Source organism: Lolium perenne, chromosome 5, assembly GCF_019359855.2.
Source record: "Lolium perenne isolate Kyuss_39 chromosome 5, Kyuss_2.0, whole genome shotgun sequence".
NCBI classification, from domain to species: domain Eukaryota; kingdom Viridiplantae; phylum Streptophyta; class Magnoliopsida; order Poales; family Poaceae; genus Lolium; species Lolium perenne.
This window is the reverse complement of record NC_067248.2, coordinates 127,631,165-127,647,641: the sequence shown is the minus strand read 5'-3', so window position 1 is coordinate 127,647,641 and position 16,477 is coordinate 127,631,165. Positions and strand designations below refer to the sequence as shown.

At 50.9% G+C, this 16,477-nt stretch overlaps 1 protein-coding gene across 1 annotated transcript; it reads left to right on the top strand.

Annotated features, from left to right (window-relative positions):
* The first annotated feature begins 873 nt into the window (after positions 1–873).
* On the top strand, positions 874–11,859 carry LOC127299878 (peptidyl-prolyl cis-trans isomerase FKBP42). The gene is made up of 7 exons (XM_051329912.2): positions 874–1,039; positions 8,883–9,062; positions 9,777–9,866; positions 10,144–10,328; positions 10,589–10,711; positions 10,803–10,955; positions 11,304–11,859. The coding sequence occupies exons 1-7, from the start codon at positions 976–978 to the stop codon at positions 11,628–11,630; spliced, it is 1,122 nt and encodes a 373-aa protein (XP_051185872.1). The 5' UTR covers positions 874–975; the 3' UTR covers positions 11,631–11,859.
* Positions 11,860–16,477: the final 4,618 nt, after the last annotated feature.

Genomic DNA, 16,477 nt, shown 5'->3' with positions numbered 1-16,477 from the left:
TAGCTTGAAGGAAGAAGCCGTGGTGGGTGCAAATCCGCACCTCGGAGACTCGGACATGAGCTGTAGTGGATGACTGTCGGACGAACACGTTGAAGAACACATATGTGGAATCATGGCGTGTGGTGGGGCGGAGTCGCATAGACCACATCGGTGCAGTGTCGTGGAGACCCGATTGCGGTAGAGACGCGGGATTTGATGGATGGTGGATCGTACGACTGCTTTATAGACTCATCGCAAGGAAATGGAGAGGAGAAGAACAGACGACACTAAATTAAACCAGTTTGGTCGATTGAGTTCTCACGATGCAGCCGTTTCACCTATTGCCACTTAGTGTGTATTGGAAATTGAGAAGACGAAGAGAACGCAGTGGTGAACATACACAACGGAAAATCAGAATGGAAGCGTCATTGTTTTTAGCAAGGTCGCATGCAGAGCAGACCCAATGGCTGACGTGAGTGTCAAGTGCCAAATGTTGATGACATGGACCAATTAGATACTTGCTGATGTGGGTAGCTTGCATGTTAAGAGAAATAAGGTAGTGGGGGATTCCTATTAAGAGATAAAAGATTTCTACTTTGTATTCAAAGGTACATCCCCGGCTCCTCCCCTGCGCGGCTCCAAGCTCCTCACCGGCGGCGCGCACGCCGCACGGCGTACCTCCGGTGGCAGCTCAGCTGCAACTCCCTCCGTCGACGACGTTGCAGCCGAGCTCAGACGAGCCTTAAGCCGAGCTGGAACGGACCGAACTCGAGCGCGCCTCCAAGCTCGCACCTCGCAGGTAATTCTGGGCTCGCTCGAGCCGGTTGTGGGCTATCTCTAGCTCGGCTCGACCCTGGCTCGCTCGAACTCGGCTCGCTGACAGCACTTCAGGATCAGACGTTGGAATCTCGTCAGACTGCAAGTCCACGAAGCGGCGATCTGCTGCTGCTGCTGCTCTCCTCGACTCCTCCGCCTCCCACGCGGCCGGCTGGAGCGATGGCCGTCGTGCCGGAAGATGCCGCCTCCCCCTCCCAGGCCGGCGCTACTGATCCCACCGCTGGTGAGTAGCCCTTCCAACTCGCCGTCCCTCTCTCCCTCATCTTTCGCTCCACCGAGGCTGCCGCTTACCGAAATTCACACTTCCTTTCGTTCGTGCTGGAGGCTCTGAATCTCCATCATGACAAGTTATGTCTTCAATTCACGGGGAGCTTCTTTTATATGGCAAATTTAGTGTGGAATTGCTGTGCGACGGAGGTTAGAGCGAGCGCAGGGCGACCCTCCCGCCCCCCGCGCGCCCGCCGCTCGCCACTCCGGCGGCGGCGGCCCCGCGGCCCCGGCTCTTCCTCCCCCGAGCCCCTCTCCCCCCCTTCGCCCGCGGGATGTCTGGCGACGGCCCCTCCGGCTCCCGCCGGTGGTTCGCCATGGTGAAGGAGGATGAGGCGGAGGACCTCCTCTCAACGCTCCTACTCCGACGTGGTCCGGGACGGCACGCCCAGCCCTGTGCGCGCGGCATCCCCGGAGGTGGTTCAGCTGTGGAGCGCCCGCAACCTGCTCGACGCATGGCCTTGACGATTTCGCGGCCGGAGGCGCCGCGCGTGGAGTTTGCGGGTGCAAGGCGTGGCCTTGGTGGGCGCAGGGGACCTCAGCCCAAGCGGCAGCGCCACCGGGCGCCGCTCCTGTCCTTCTCCGTGCCAGCAGGCTTGGCAGGGCTCTGCTTCAACTGCGCGGAGCCGGGGCATGTGGCCGGATGCTGCACCGGCCCCCGGCGATGTCTGAACTGTAAGAGTGAAGAGCACGTGGCACGGCAATGTCCTGTGCCGCCCCCACCCGTCGCTGGTGAAGTGGCTGTTGGCGCGCCGCCGCCGCCGCGGGCTGCTCCCCCGCCCCCTCCGCCACCTCGGGTTGAGCCTTCGACATCCGCGGCGGTGGAACATGCTCCGGAGGCACCGCCGGCTGCGCCCTATCAGCTGCCGGCACACTTGCGCCTGGGTGGACGCGACCCGGCGCCCGACGCTCGTCCTTCCATCAAGGACCACCTGGGCGGGCTGGAGCTGCCGCTCGTGGTTCTGTTGATGCCGGGGAACCGGACGTGGAGGTGGAGACACCCTTCGAGCGCGGCCTGCGCAGGGAGCGCGCCATTCAGAACGCCCCGGCTGGTCGGACCGCGGTAGAGCTGGGCGAATCCTCTTATGCCCGGGTGCTGCGGCAAGAGCAGGAGCTGCGCGAGGCGGCGCTCGCCGCGGTCGTGGGTGGTTAGAGGGCCAGCGGCGGTGGCCGGACGATGGATGTTCCTGCGGAGATCCGGTGCGGGAGCGCTGCATCATCTACCGCTCTCACGAGGTGGACGGGGCGGAGCACGCTCTCAAGTAGGGGCTGGTGGCGTTCGTGTCCGGCACCAGGCGTGCCGTGAGCTGCTCCGCGGCTTTGGCGGCGGTGCTGGAGCGGTTCCCGGCGCTGGATGGCCACGTTTCCGTGCACAGATACTAGCCGTCTGACTTGCTGTCTTTGACTCCAGGGCCAAGCGCGACATCTTGCTGGCGGCTGATCCTTTCGACGGGCGCTATTTCTCTTTGTGTTTCGGCGTGTGGAACCGGCAGCGCCAAGCCACCAGGCACACGATGCGCTACAGGGTGCACTTGGAGGTGGTTGGAGTGCCAGCGGTGGCGTGGAACCTGACCACAGCCAGGATGATCTTGGGCTCCTCTGCCTGGGTGGAGCGCCTTGGCACGGAGACGGCGAACAAGGAGGATATGGGTAGCTTCCGGATCACGGCGTGGACTGATGACCCAAAGTTGATACCCAAGTCCAAGGAGATCTGGGTGGATGAGCCTTATGCTTTGGCGATGAGGATGACGACCTCCTCCTCCTGGTTGAGGCCTTGATACCCGAGGAGGTGGCCTTGCTTGGGTATGAGGCAACGATACACCTCATGCGCGTCGAGGACCCGGTTGGAGTGGTGGGCGGCCCCTCCCCGGATGTGGACCGCGGCGACGACCGTGGCAGCGGAGGCTTAGGCCGTCCCAGAGATGAGAGGTGGGGGCGTCCTCCCCGTGGAGACCGTCCCGACCCAGACCGTGGTGGGCGCCCGCCAGGTGGGTCGGTGCAGGCACCGCCGCGCCGGTGGCGTGGTGGCTCGGAGCACAGGGTGGCGGTGGGTTTCTCCACCACCGTTCGGCCCTGGCCTCGGCGCGACGGAATCAACATCGACTACGACGGTGGGCTGAGGCAGCAGCAACAAGTGGACGAGGTTCCCGCTTCCGTCGGCGTGGAGCAGAGCCTGGTGCGGTGGCCTCCGGGTGGCGCCGGGCGGTGCCCTTCTCCGGCTAGCAGCTCCAGCTCCGAGAGGAGCTCCTCTCCATCCGACGTGGCTGCGTCCGCCAACCGGCCCCAGTGTGAGCCGCACCAACGCCATGAGGAGAGCTCACCTTCGTTCCATGAGGTGGACGGAGGTTCGCGCTGGCCCAAGGGGAACCCCGTGCTTTGGGCTGTTGACGAGGAGCTATGTTCGCCGAGAGGGCCGCTATCCCCTGGTGGGCCGCTCTCGCCGTCGTCCTCGGACTTCTCGCGTGGCTCTGGAGGCTTCGGCTCGCCGCTCTCCTTCTTCACCGTCGAGCTCTCGCAGGTCGCTGCCCCAGGCGCTGCGCTCGTAGAGCTGGAGGAAGGAGAGATTACTCCGGGTGCGGCTGCTGTGGTTCCGGGGGCGGATGCTGCCGCTGCTTTACTGGAAGATGTTGTGGTCAGTCCGCCGGCTGCTGCACCACAGGTGGTTGTTGTTGCGCCTGTGTCCATGGGGCAGGCGCCTTCTTCCGCAACATCAACCGACCTCGACTTGCGACTGGCGTCCTTCTGTGACCGTTGTCGCGAGCAGCCCGTGGCCCTTCTGCCTAAGCCGGTGCCCAAACACCCGCGCAAGAAGAGGGTTGTACCCTCCGTGGTCCGCCGCAGCCGAAGGGTGGCCGGCCGGTTTGCTGCTGGTACTCCTATCAAGCAGCAGCAGAAGTCCCTTATGCTGCAGCTGGGGATCGCCTGCGAGGGTGAGGTGATTGGTGATGAGGCACCGGAGGCGTATTTGAGCTACTTTAAGAAGCCCATGTCTGAGTGGCTCTGTTTGGTTGGCTGCCATCGGCACTACCACTTGCTGGAGTGGAGGAGGATCTAGTGGTTTAGTGACCTGTGGTGCATCTGTAGTTCGTTAGCTATGTCTGACTTTGTTTCTTGGCTAGTGTGGAATGTAAGGGGGCTGAACTCTATGCCCCGTTGTGACTCTATATATCAGCCTGGTGCCAGTGTGGTTTGCTTCCAGGAGACCAAACTCCAAGTGGTCTCCAGGGAAGTGGTGGATAGATGCGTGGGTCGGGACTTCGATCAGTTCTTTTTCCACCTAGCGGATGGTACCCGTGGTGGTATTCTCCTCGCGTGGAAATTTGCAGTGGTCACCCTCCCGAACCCCCACTACTCTCCAAACGCCATTACAACGCGAGTGGGCGGCGCGGGCGATAGTGGCTGGTGGTTCATAGGGGTGTATGGCCCCCAAGGCGACCCCGACAAGGTGCTCTTCCTGCAAGAGCTTAGGGACATCAGGGACCTCCACCCAGGCCCATGGGCGGTGGCGGGTGACTTTAACCTCATCGTGGATGCTCAGGATAAGAGCAATGCCAACCTCAACCGTCGCATGATGGGCAAGTTCCATCGGGTGCTAGGGGACCTGGAGCTCAAGGAGCTCTACCTCAATGGGAGGCGCTACACGTGGTCTAACGAGAGGGAGCGCGCGACCCTGGAGAGGTTAGACCGGGTCTTTCCCACCGTGGATTGGGAGACTTCTTTTCCGTCTTCTACCCTCTCGGCGTTGAGTTCCTCCACATTGGATCACGCCTGCTCCTGTTGAACCTGGCGGCGGACTTGCGCGATTTCGCTTTGAAGCCTTCTGGCCAAAGGCGGAGGGCTTCCTGGAGACTGTGGGGGCGGCGTGGGCGTCGACGGCCGCGGAGGCTAACCCCTTCAAGCGCATGGCCGCCAAGCTTGCGGCCACCGCCAAGGCATTGACGAGTTGGAACGATCGTTTCATTGGTAATGTCAAGCTGCAGATTTTGGTGGCGAATGAGCTCATCCTGCGCCTCGATGTGGCCATGGAGTCGAAGGCTTATCCCGTGGGGAGCGTGGGTTGCGGAAGCTCCTTAAGGGGAAGCTGTTGGGCCTTGCCTCGCTTGAGAGGACGATCGCACGCCAGGGCTCTCGGATAACGTGGCTGAGTGAAGGGGACGCGTGCACCCACTTCTTCCACCTCCACGCCAATCATCGTCGGAGGAAAAACTACATCGCTCACTTCAAAGTGGACGGTACGCTTGTGTCGGATCAGGAGGGTAAGGCCAAGGCGACAGACGCCTTCTACGAGCGCTTGCTTGGCTCCTCCCCCGATCGTGGCTTCTCCCTCGACCTCGACTACTTGGGTATGCAGTCGCATGATCTTGTGGAGTTGGAGGTACCCTTCTCGGAAGAGGAGGTGTGGAGCGTCATCAAGTCTCAAGAGCCTGACAAGGCGCCAGGGCCGGATGGCTTCACAGGCAGGTTCTACACGTCATTTTGGGGGATCATCAAGCAGGACGTCATGGACGCCTTTCCGGCCATGTGGCTCGGAGACTACCGTGGGCTACATGTGGTGAATCAGGTGCTGATTACCCTACTTTCTAAGCATGACAGGCGGTGGAGGTGAAGGACTTCAGGCCGATCAGCCTCATCCACAGTGTGGCTAAGCTGGTGGCGAAGGTCCTCGCGGCGCCCCCTGGCGCCGCGTATGATCATTGGGCCTCACCAAAGCGCATTCATTCGTGGGAGATGCTTGCACGACAATTTCCAGTTGGTCCAGTGCACGGCAAGGGGTTGAACACCCTCAAGTCGCCAGCTCTTATGCTCAAGCTGGACATCACCAAGGCCTTTGACACTGTGGACTGGGCCTTCCTCCTTCAGATCATGACAAAGCTGGGGTTTGGACCACGGTGGACTACTATGGTGGTGGGGATGCTTAGCACGGCCTCTACTAGGGTCTTGGTGAACGGCGCCGCAGGTTACCTGATCTACAATAGGCGTGGGCTGCGGCAAGGGGATCCTCTTTCTCCCCTGCTCTTCGACTCAGTGATGGAGGTGCTGCATCTCCTCCTGCAGAAGGCCGCCTCTGAGGGACTCCTTTCTCGGCTTGCTCCACGTGGTTTCCTCCACCGTACCTCGTTGTACGCGGATGATGTGATGACCTTCATCAAGCCAGAGAAGGTGGACTTGTTAGCTTGTGCTGCAGCGGTGGAGGACTTCGGGGAGGCCTCGGGCCTTCGCACCAACCGAACCAAGTGCTCCATTCATCCCATCCGGTGTACCGTGGACCAGGTGGAACTGAAGCAGTCGATTCTGCAATGCTCAGTGGAGGGGTGGCCTTGCAAGTATTTGGGCCTCCCCTTGGGGCTGCGCAAGGTATCTGCGGCCCAACTTCAGCCAGTGGTGGAGAGTGCAGCTAGAAGGCTGCCTCTGTGGAGTGCCCGGTTACTTAACCGCGGAGGGCGGACGATTCTGGTCCGGACTATGCTCAGCACCATTCCGATTCACGCGATGATGTCTTTGGATATTCCCGCTAAGTCGTTGTAGGCCCTCAAGAAGATCTGCCGGGGATTCATGTGGAAGGGGAGGGCGGACGTGAGTGGCGGCCACTGCTTGGTGGCATGGGACAAGGTGACCTCCCCTAAATCTTGTGGCGGGCTGGGCCTCCCAAACCTCCAGCTGCTCAACCTTGCTCTACGCTGCCGTTGGGCATGGCTGCAGAGAGTTGACACGTCCAAGGCCTGGGCGGAGTTTGACCTCCAGATCCCCGCCCTGGCCCGGGCCCTTTTCGAGTCTGCTACGGCGGTCGTTGTGGGAAACGGCGAGCGAGCCTTGTTCTGGCGGACCACACGCCCAACTTGGTGGCCATGGTCCCGGCCCAAAAGGCCAAGGTCCGCTCGGTCAAAGATGGCCTAGCCGGGGAGTGGCTGCGGGATTGCGGACCAGACCTGAGTCCCGCTGCGGTGGCAGAGTTCTTTCACTTGTGGGGCATCCTTGCTGGTTACATGCCGGTACCTGAGCAAGAGGACGCCTTTGTGTGGCGTTGGTCGGCGGATCGGTTATTCTCCGTGGAGTCGGCATACCTTTCTTTGTTGGGACCATGGTGGCACCGATTGCTTCGGAGATTTGGCGTTCAAGGGCGCCGTATAGCTGCAAGTTCTTCGCTTGGTTGGTGTCCTGGAACAGGTGTTGGATGGCGGACAGGCTACAGCGGCGCTGCTTGCCAAGGCTGCCTGCTTGCCCCCTTTGCGACCAGGAGCAGGAGACGCTCCAGCACCTCCTGCTTGGTTGCGTGGTCGCTTGTGAGGTATGGTTGGGTGCTAACACGTTGGGGCAAGCTGGAGTGGATGCCCGACGTTGGCATAGAGGTTGTGCCCTGGTGGCCTCGCTCACCTGCACCAATCTGTGAGGAGGGATATGTGGACGGCTATCATTTTGGTTTTCTGGTGTATCTGGAGGCATCGGAACGATGTGGTGTTCAATGGAGCCACCCGGCAGCGGCGGCCATTAGGCATAGGATTAGGGAGGAGTACCAGAGATGGCGTGTAGCTAGGCTTTTCCGCTGGGAGTTCTTTGAATTTCCTCAGCCTTTTCCTTTTTGTGGAGGGGGCTTTCGTTTAGTAGGGGAGCTGCCACCCCTTGTTGGCAGTGATACTTGTGGCTCGGGCTTTCTTGCCCTTTCTTCTATATGATTAGTATGAAGAAAAAAAATTGGTGTGGAATTGCTGTGCGACTTTCATTCCGATTTGTAAGAACAAAACAATTAGGCTGCTTGACATAGGTTCTTTTCCAGTTTATACTAGTATGTTCGATCTAAGGGTAGTTAGTGCAAGGAGATAGGATCCAAATCACTCTGTTTCTGGCTGAAAGAAACACATAAGCTCAAACAAAATGATATGTTTCATAACCGGTAGTCCCTCCATCTGTATATACAAGGCCACTTACTATTTGTCCTAAGACAAACCTGTTTAGGCTGCATTCATTGGTAAGCTTAGAAGATTTTACAGCACCCAGACACTATGCTGGAACAGGGGAACTAATCTATTTTTACTTTGACTCCCTTTATATCGGCTTTTTTAGTTAATTCCATGGCTTTTTTCATTGCCTTTCGGAATGAAACTCTATTTTTTAATTGGAAAGCTATATATTCTGCAAGAATGTTAGGCTCTCTATAAGGCTCTTTAACTTTTTCGATAGAAATATTAAGTCTCTGGTTTACGGAGTGAATTTCCTTTTGTAGATCTTTCTCTAATTCTTCAATTGCTCCTTTTTTCTTTAATATCGCGTACAAAAGAAATTTGGACAAAATTGGAGGTAGGGGTTCAGTCTGAGCTCACGCAGCCAATGCGCCAGAGCTGACAGCTGGATTCGGCTTGCTTGTTTCCAGTCTTGTGCTTCCGCCACCAGACGAGCCAATACCACTGCTGGAGTGGATCCCCAGTGGTTGAAGACACTGTGTAATAAAATTGTTAAGCAATGAAGTAGCTTTTGACAAATGGACAAAAATGTTGAAATTAAATACTGTGGCATTTTTTTAATCTTAATTTGGCTGTCCTATGCAAAAGCAATGGATTAAGGTCTGGTATGGGTTTGTAGGATGTAGCACAACTCAACGCTAGGATTATCTATTTTAATTTTCTAGAGCTCATGCTTCACGCTTTAGCGGGTCAAGTAAGGATGCCACAATGTTGTATTGTACCAATGATCAGTACAGAGATACTAATACAACAATATGCAAATTTATATCTAGGTGGACAATAATTTCTAAAACCTCGCCGTTCTTTTGCCCTTTCATGCTTGACTTATGTTCTGTTTTTTAGGTTCTAGTGATAATGAGATAACAGTGGAGGAAACCTCTTTTGTGCATACTGAACCTCAACAAGATGGCAGTGCGCCACCTGTGGTTACCACTGATATGGAAGTTCTCCATGATAAAGTCAAGAAACAAGTCATTAAAGAAGGCCAGGGGAAGGTGCCCTTAAAATTTTCTACATGCTTTGGTAAGTATGACGCGTGTGATTTGTCTGCCTCGCTTAATTGCTGATTTCTATCTCTAAAAATGTCCGTTGATTTCTAGGATGATGCTACCAATCTATATTACTTGCTCTAGTATTTCACATGTAATTATATTTCATGTAAGTGCTATATTCACTGGTACCATGCTGGAAAATTAGTTTACACATACTGGGAACCATTCCACGCGTTTGGAAAGGAAAACATTTGAACTTTACATGCATTTCTCCATGTTGTGTGGAAGACACTCATAATCCTGATTCATGACCATGAGAAGATACTCATCTCCCTTACAACTTCAGTATATATAACTAGTTATCTGGCATAATGTCCATAACTTTGGCTGTATCTGTCATGTTTTATCCACCTGCTCCTTTTCCTGCCTTCTTACTTGCATTTGATATTGAAATGGACTGAACTGTTTATGTTTTTTCCTTTCCTCCTTTCAATGACTAATGATATCCATTTACTTTGTTGTGTGATATTTTAGCTTTGTTCACTGTTATGCATAAATAGCCTGCTTCTCTAGAGAAAATTAATATATTTGCCCGTTCTATGTGTAGATTAAGGTTGCCCAGTTACTTTAATTTACCAGTGCGCCATCCATTCTTAGGTTTCAGAGTATGTATATATTTAGTTACTTGTTCTGTGTTTTGATGAACTGTGAAATAATGGGGTTATTTCTTACACTTGTTTTACAGTACATTATAGAGCATGGGTTCAAAGCTCTGTGCATAAATTTGAGGATACTTGGCAAGAACAGCATCCAGTTGAAATTGTCATTGGGAAAGGTACAAGTACATTTTTCACATATTTTATTGTCAGTTCTTCGGTGCTGCATGCATGGCATCTATCATTCCCATATGGTGCAAGGTTGTCAGATTCAGACTATAATATTTAGGTTTTCTATTGGTATGTTGTGAAAATATTTCATTAGTCCCAGTAACTGGTTACTTTCCGGACTTAGAATGCGAAGAGTTGGCATTGGAATTAGTCGAAATAATCACTTGCGACCTGAGCGTATGAAATAACTGTCATGGCAATCGCCTGTGCTGTTTTCATCTACAGAGAAAAAGCAAATGACTGGTTTGGGCATTGGTGTTGGTAACATGAGAAGAGGCGAACGTGCGTTGTTGCATGTTGGCTGGGAGCTAGGCTATGGGAAAGAAGGAAGCTTTTCATTCCCGAATGTCCCTCCAATGGCAGATCTTATATATGAAGTTGAACTCATTGGCTTTGATGATGCTAAAGAGGTAATGGAGAACACCCTCACGTGCCTCATCACCTCTCAACTAAAGAAAAACTTAATGAAAAATAGAACCAGTTTTTTTAATGTAAAGCGCTAAATCAATGTGTTAACACTTTGTCTTGAATACTTTTCATAGTAGACTGAGATGCGTGGTATTGTTTGTCATTTTTTGCCCGCAAAATTAATAAATTAGTTTACCCTTTCTCGAACACTGGATTTTCTAAGGGAACCTCACAATCATGGTGTCATGTCTGAACAAATCAGGGAAAAGCCCGCAGTGACATGACGGTAGAAGAGAGGATTGAAGCAGCAGATAGGAGGAAGCTTGAGGGTAATGATTTCTTCAAAGAGAAGAAATTTGATGAGGCCATGCAGCAATACGAGATGGTTAGTGGTCTGGTCTACTTGCAAATGTGCATCATTTTCTGTTTCCTGAGATACTCCAGATGATGGTGTTCTACTATTTCCTCTTTTCCAGGCTGTTGCATATATGGGAGATGATTTCATGTTTCAGTTGTTTGGGAAGTACAGGGATATGGCTTTGGCTGTGAAGAACCCCTGCCATCTCAACACAGCTGCATGCCTAATCAAACAAAAAAGATTTGATGAAGCTATTGCACAATGTAGCATCGTAAGTTCTTCACTAGTTCAATTACATTTTATGAACTTCACTAGTTTGAGTTGCGTATAGCTTTGCATAAGGTAGATGCTCAATTTGAGAGTAGAATGCTCTGCTTGCACTATACAAGTATCCTTATGTGCTGATACTCAGGTAGTTTAGTTCACCTGCTTTTGTTTTTGTACCTCAACTTTTTTTTGTAAATGATTATCATCACCAATTCGATTTGCAAATTGTAGCCTGATGATTGGTCAACTTAATAGTATTATGTTTCTACTGCAATTTCGCCCCCGTTTTTCTGAAAATCATTGCGCAATTACTGTTTTGATGATCGATCAATTGCATAATCCCATTCTCCAGGTGTTGTCAGAGGATGAAACCAACGTGAAAGCACTGTTCAGACGGGGGAAAGCTAAAGCCGAGCTCGGTCAGACAGAAGCAGCAAGGGAGGACTTCCTGAAAGCCAAGAAGCATTCCCCAGAGGACAAGGAGATCCTGCGGGAACTCCGTTTGCTCGTGGAGCAAGATAAAGCCATGTACCAGAAGCAGAAGGAGCTCTACAAAGGTCTCTTCGGGCCGAGGCCTCAGCCCAAACCCAAGACCACGAATCCCCTTCTTGTCTTCTGGCAGTGGCTCGTGTCACTGATTAGTTATCTTTCTAAGATGTTCACACGCAAGAACGACTAGCAATCTAGCACGGTCGGCCTAGTGTGTGCAAGTGTGACGGAGTCACTGAAAATCCTGGTGATATATCCTTTGTTACTTACTCCTGGCTCATTTGACTTTACACTTGGCTTTATAGTGTGATGAAGAAAGTTGCTGCTCACGGTCTTTCTAGGCCTAACCACAGAGCAACATAGATTTATAAAATGTATTGGGCCTTATCTGTAGCCAGCTAAACAGTTTTTAGTCTTCATTGTGTCATGCGCACTGTCCACTAGTGTCCCACGGTACCAGCCTGTCTACGACCAACCACTCAACCTTAGAAGTGGCCTTGTGCCAAAGCCACTCGGCTCTATCCCCGTCCTGATGTGGTCGTCTGAGCTGGCGTGTCCCACATTGGACGAATTGTCGTCTATGAGTTAGACCTGTTTTGACCGTGGTGGCCGTCATGATAGAGTCCTAGGTGTGTTTTGGTCAGAGGTCCTCTTGTTTCGATCTTGTGTGTGTTCTCGGTCTTTATCGACAGTTGTTGTTGCAACGGTGACACACGATGAAGGATTCAGAGGAAGTTCAGAGAACACTCCAGGAAGACAATGTTCTGTGCAGTGTAAAAACTTACTGCGCTTTTTTTCTCTCTGTTATTTATCTGGTTTTCAAACGGAAATTTAGCCAAGACCGAGCACTACTGACCGCTTCCCACGTTCACCCGATGTCCCGATCGCTAAGATGATGGTGCATGAGCTGGTTTCGTGCCATCCCATGAAGCACATGCAACGACCTAGTCTATTCAAACTAACTGAATTTGAACTAGATGTATCGAGTTGAGTACAGGCACTGCAACATGACCTGTTTTATTTGCTAACTAGAAAAACATCAAAGGATTATGGTCAACATTCAGCCCCTTAAGCCCTTCATGCAGCTTTTACCTCGATGACAACGAGCCTTTGTCTCATCTCAACAAACTCGACTCGTCAGCCTTGGCGAGGAGATCTGCTAGTTGATCATTTGTACCAATATGTTGAATGTCAGCCTTTCCCTCAATGAATGATCTGATGAAGTGATACTTAATATAAATATGCTTGCTTCTATCGTGATGCACTAGATTCTTCGAGAGAGCTATTGCTGACTTGTTGTCCACCTTGAGGATGAACTTCTTCACTTCTTGCCCGGTCATCTCATCTAACAAACGATTGAGCCATACTCCTTGACAGGCTTCACTTGCAACTGCAACATATTCAGCTTCACATGACGAGATCACCACAATCTTCTGTTTCTGTGAACTCCAGGAAACGATGTTGTCTCCAAGGAAGAAAGCAACACATGAGGTACTCTTCCTGTCATCGATGTCCCCCGCGAGACCGTTGTCGCCAAACCCTATCAAAACCGGGGGTTTCTAGTGTGATTTGTAACAGCATCCATATATGATTGCGTCCTGCACATATCTCAGAATCTGTTTAATCAGAGCCCAGTGTTGTTTTGTTGGTGCCTCCATATACCTGTTGGCGATTCCCACAAGAAATGCAATGTGGTGACCCGGCATACCACTGCATGGTGTAGTATGCAAGTCTGATATAACACCAATGAAACACCGTTCCACTAGTATTATATCGCTCAGAGTGGTACAATAGAAACATATGCGGGTCCAAGGCATGTCTATAGAATTACACACAGACTCTGTTACCTAAGATCATCACAGCCTCCTACTTTACAATGAGGTAAAACTGCAGATAACTCCAGAAGAACGACTCGTAGTCTAGTCCTATCACGAACTCTATTTGTAGAGTATTTAACTAGTTATAGAGGCTATGAATATATTCTAGCTAAATAGGAGCTAGATTTAGGAAGCTAGTTCCCTTCTATGGCTAAACTAGGTTTTCTCCTTGTTGGATGTGGTATCTGACTCCTCTGACAGGGTCCTGTCTCCTGAAGTAGTTGTTGACTCCTCGGTCTTCGAGTTGCACTGTAGATCCTCCCTCGATGCCTCCATATCTAAGCAGGGGATTTAAGAGTGGGATGAGTACGAGCGTACTCAACAAGTTCATTATAGGAAAGAGGTGTTTAATGCACTAGCTACGGCATTAGACCAGAAAGTCTAATACCAATGCAGGTTTTCATAACCATTTCTTCAAAAGGTTGCTTTTATTCAGAAGAACTATGTCCGTCAGCCTTCACCGGTTTACTAGAACTTCATGGAGCTCCTTTCCGGCAGCATTCGCAGTTCCATATCCCGGAACAGGGAGTGACAGGTCACGATTCATTACACTCTGCAGAGGTGTGTTGCTTTACCCATAAGAGATCTTAACCTTGGTGCCAACCGAGTCTAGTTCTCGTCCACACTTCCTTTGGTGTGAGGCCCGATATAAGGTCATAGCCAATCATATTCCTCCGCTACCTCGCACACCCACCCTTTGTTGCATACCCCGATGATAACCCACAAGTATAGGGGATCGCGGCAGTCTTCGAGGGAAGTAAAACCCAAATTTATTGATTCGACACAAGGGGAGGTAAAGAATACTTATAAGCCTTAACAACTGAGTTGTCAATTCAGCTGCACGTGGAAAAGCACTAGTAACAGGGGTGATGTGAAAGTAGCAGTAATATGAGAGCAATAGTAACAAGAATACGTGAGTAATAGTAACACAGGAGCAATGGCACCAGAGAATAGTTGATACTACTTCCAATGACATGTAGAACAAGTATATGATGATGAGAGATGGACCGGGGTTCCCAGCGATCTACACTAGTGGTAACTCTCCAATAACAAGTGACAAGTGTTGGGTGAACAAATTACAGTTGGGCAATTGATAGGATTGATAAAGCATTAAGAAAGAACATCAATTCATTAATCATGTAGGCATGTTTTCCATATATAGTCGTACGTGCTCGCAATGAGAAACTTGCACAACATCTTTTGTCCTACCAGCCGGTGGCAGCCGGGCCTCAAGGGAAGCTACTGGATATTAAGGTACTCCTTTTAATAGAGCACCGGAGCAAAGCATTAACACTCCGTGAAAACATGTGATCCTCACATCACCGCCATCCCCTCCGGTTGTCCCGATTTCTGTCACTTCGGGGCCTTTGGTTCCGGACAGCGACATGTGCATACAACTTGTAGATACAATCTAAGCAATAATTATAAAGCTCAAATCTAAGATCATGCCACTCGGGCCCTAGTGACAAGCATTAAACATAACAAGATTGCAGCAACAATAACTTCACAAACTTTATAGATAGACTAATCATAATGTATCATCCATCGGATCCCAACAAACACAACACCGATTACATCAGATGGATCTCAATCATGTAAGGCAGCTCATGAGATCATTGTATTGAAGTACATGGGATAGAGAGTACCAACTAGCTACTGCTAGAACCCGTAGTCCATGGGGGAACTACTCACGGAGCATGGTGGAGGCGGTGGCGTCGATGGAGATGGCTTCCGGGGGCACTTCCCCGTCCCGGCAGGGTGCCGGAACAGAGACTTATGTCCCCCGAATTGGAGTTTCGCGATGGTGGCGGCGCCCCTGGAGTCTTTCTGGAGTTTCGTCAATTGGTCTCGAGTGCGAAGAGGCGGCGCAGGAGGGGCGACAGGGTGGCCCCACACCAGGCCGGCGCGGCCAGGGTGTGGCCCGCGCGGCCCACATGTGTGGTGGCCCCCTGGCTCTCCTCCGACTCCCCTTCGGTGTTCTGGAGCCTCCCGGGAAAAATAAGATCTTTGGCGTTGATTTCGTCCAATTCCGAGAATATTGCCCGAACAGCCTTTCTGGAACCAAAAACAGCAGAAAACAGGAACTGGCACTGTGGCATCTTGTTAATAGGTTAGTTCTGGAAAATGCATAAAAAACATTATAAAGTGCAAGCAAAACATGTAAGTATTGTCATAAAACAAGCATGGAACATCAAAAATTATGGATACGTTGGAGACGTATCAGCATCCCCAAGCTTAGTTCCTACTCGTCCTCGAGTAGGTAAACGATAAAAAGAATAATTTCTGTAGTGACATGCTACTTACATAACCTTGATCATACTATTATAAAGCATATGAGATGAATGAAGTGACCCAAGGCAATGATCTATAGTTGCTAACAAATAGATAACATATAGCAAAACTTTTCATGAAGAGTACTTTCAAGACAAGCATCAAAAGTCTTGCACAAGAGTTAACTCATAAAGCAATAGATTCAAAGTAAAGGCATCGAAGCAACACAAAGGAAGATATAAGTTTCAGCGATTGCTTTCAACTTTCAACATGCATATCTCATGGATAATTGTCAACATAAAGTAATATGATGAATGCAAATAAGCAAGTATGTAAGAATCAATGCACAGTTGACACAAGTGTTTGCTTCTAAGATGGAAGGAAGTAGGTAAACTGACTCAACATAAAGTAAAAGAATGGCCCTTCGCAGAGGGAAGCATTGATTGCTATATCTGTGCTAGAGCTTTGGTTTTGAAAACATAAAGAGAGCATAAAAGTAAAGTTTTGAGAGGTGTTTGTTGTTGTCAACGAATGGTAGTGGGCACTCTAACCCCCTTGCCAGACAAACCTTCAAAGAGCGGCTCCCATTTTATTTTATTTTTGAGTGGCACTCCTTCCAACCTTTCTTTCACAAACCATGGCTAACCGAATCCTCGGGTGCCTGCCAACAATCTCATACCATGAAGGAGTGCCTTTTTATTTTAGTTTTATTATGATGACACTCCTCCCCACCTTTGCTTTCTCAAGCCACGGCTAACCGAATCCTTCGGGTGCCATCCAACAATCACATACCATGGAGGAGTGTCTATTTTGGTTAATTAATTTGGGACTGGGAATCCCATTGCCAGCTCTTTTTGCAAAATTATTGGATAAGCGGATGAAGCCACTA

What these genes read in the sequence shown, in the direction of transcription:
- LOC127299878 (XM_051329912.2), top strand. Translation starts at nt 976, where the DNA reads ATGGCCGTCGTGCCGGAAGATGCCGCCTCCCCCTCCCAGGCCGGCGCT. An exon ending in CGCTACTGATCCCACCGCTG is followed by an intron (nt 1,040 to 8,882) that starts GTGAGTAGCCCT and finishes TCTGTTTTTTAG; the next exon opens with GTTCTAGTGATAATGAGATA. An exon ending in CCATGCAGCAATACGAGATG is followed by an intron (nt 10,712 to 10,802) that starts GTTAGTGGTCTG and finishes CCTCTTTTCCAG; the next exon opens with GCTGTTGCATATATGGGAGA.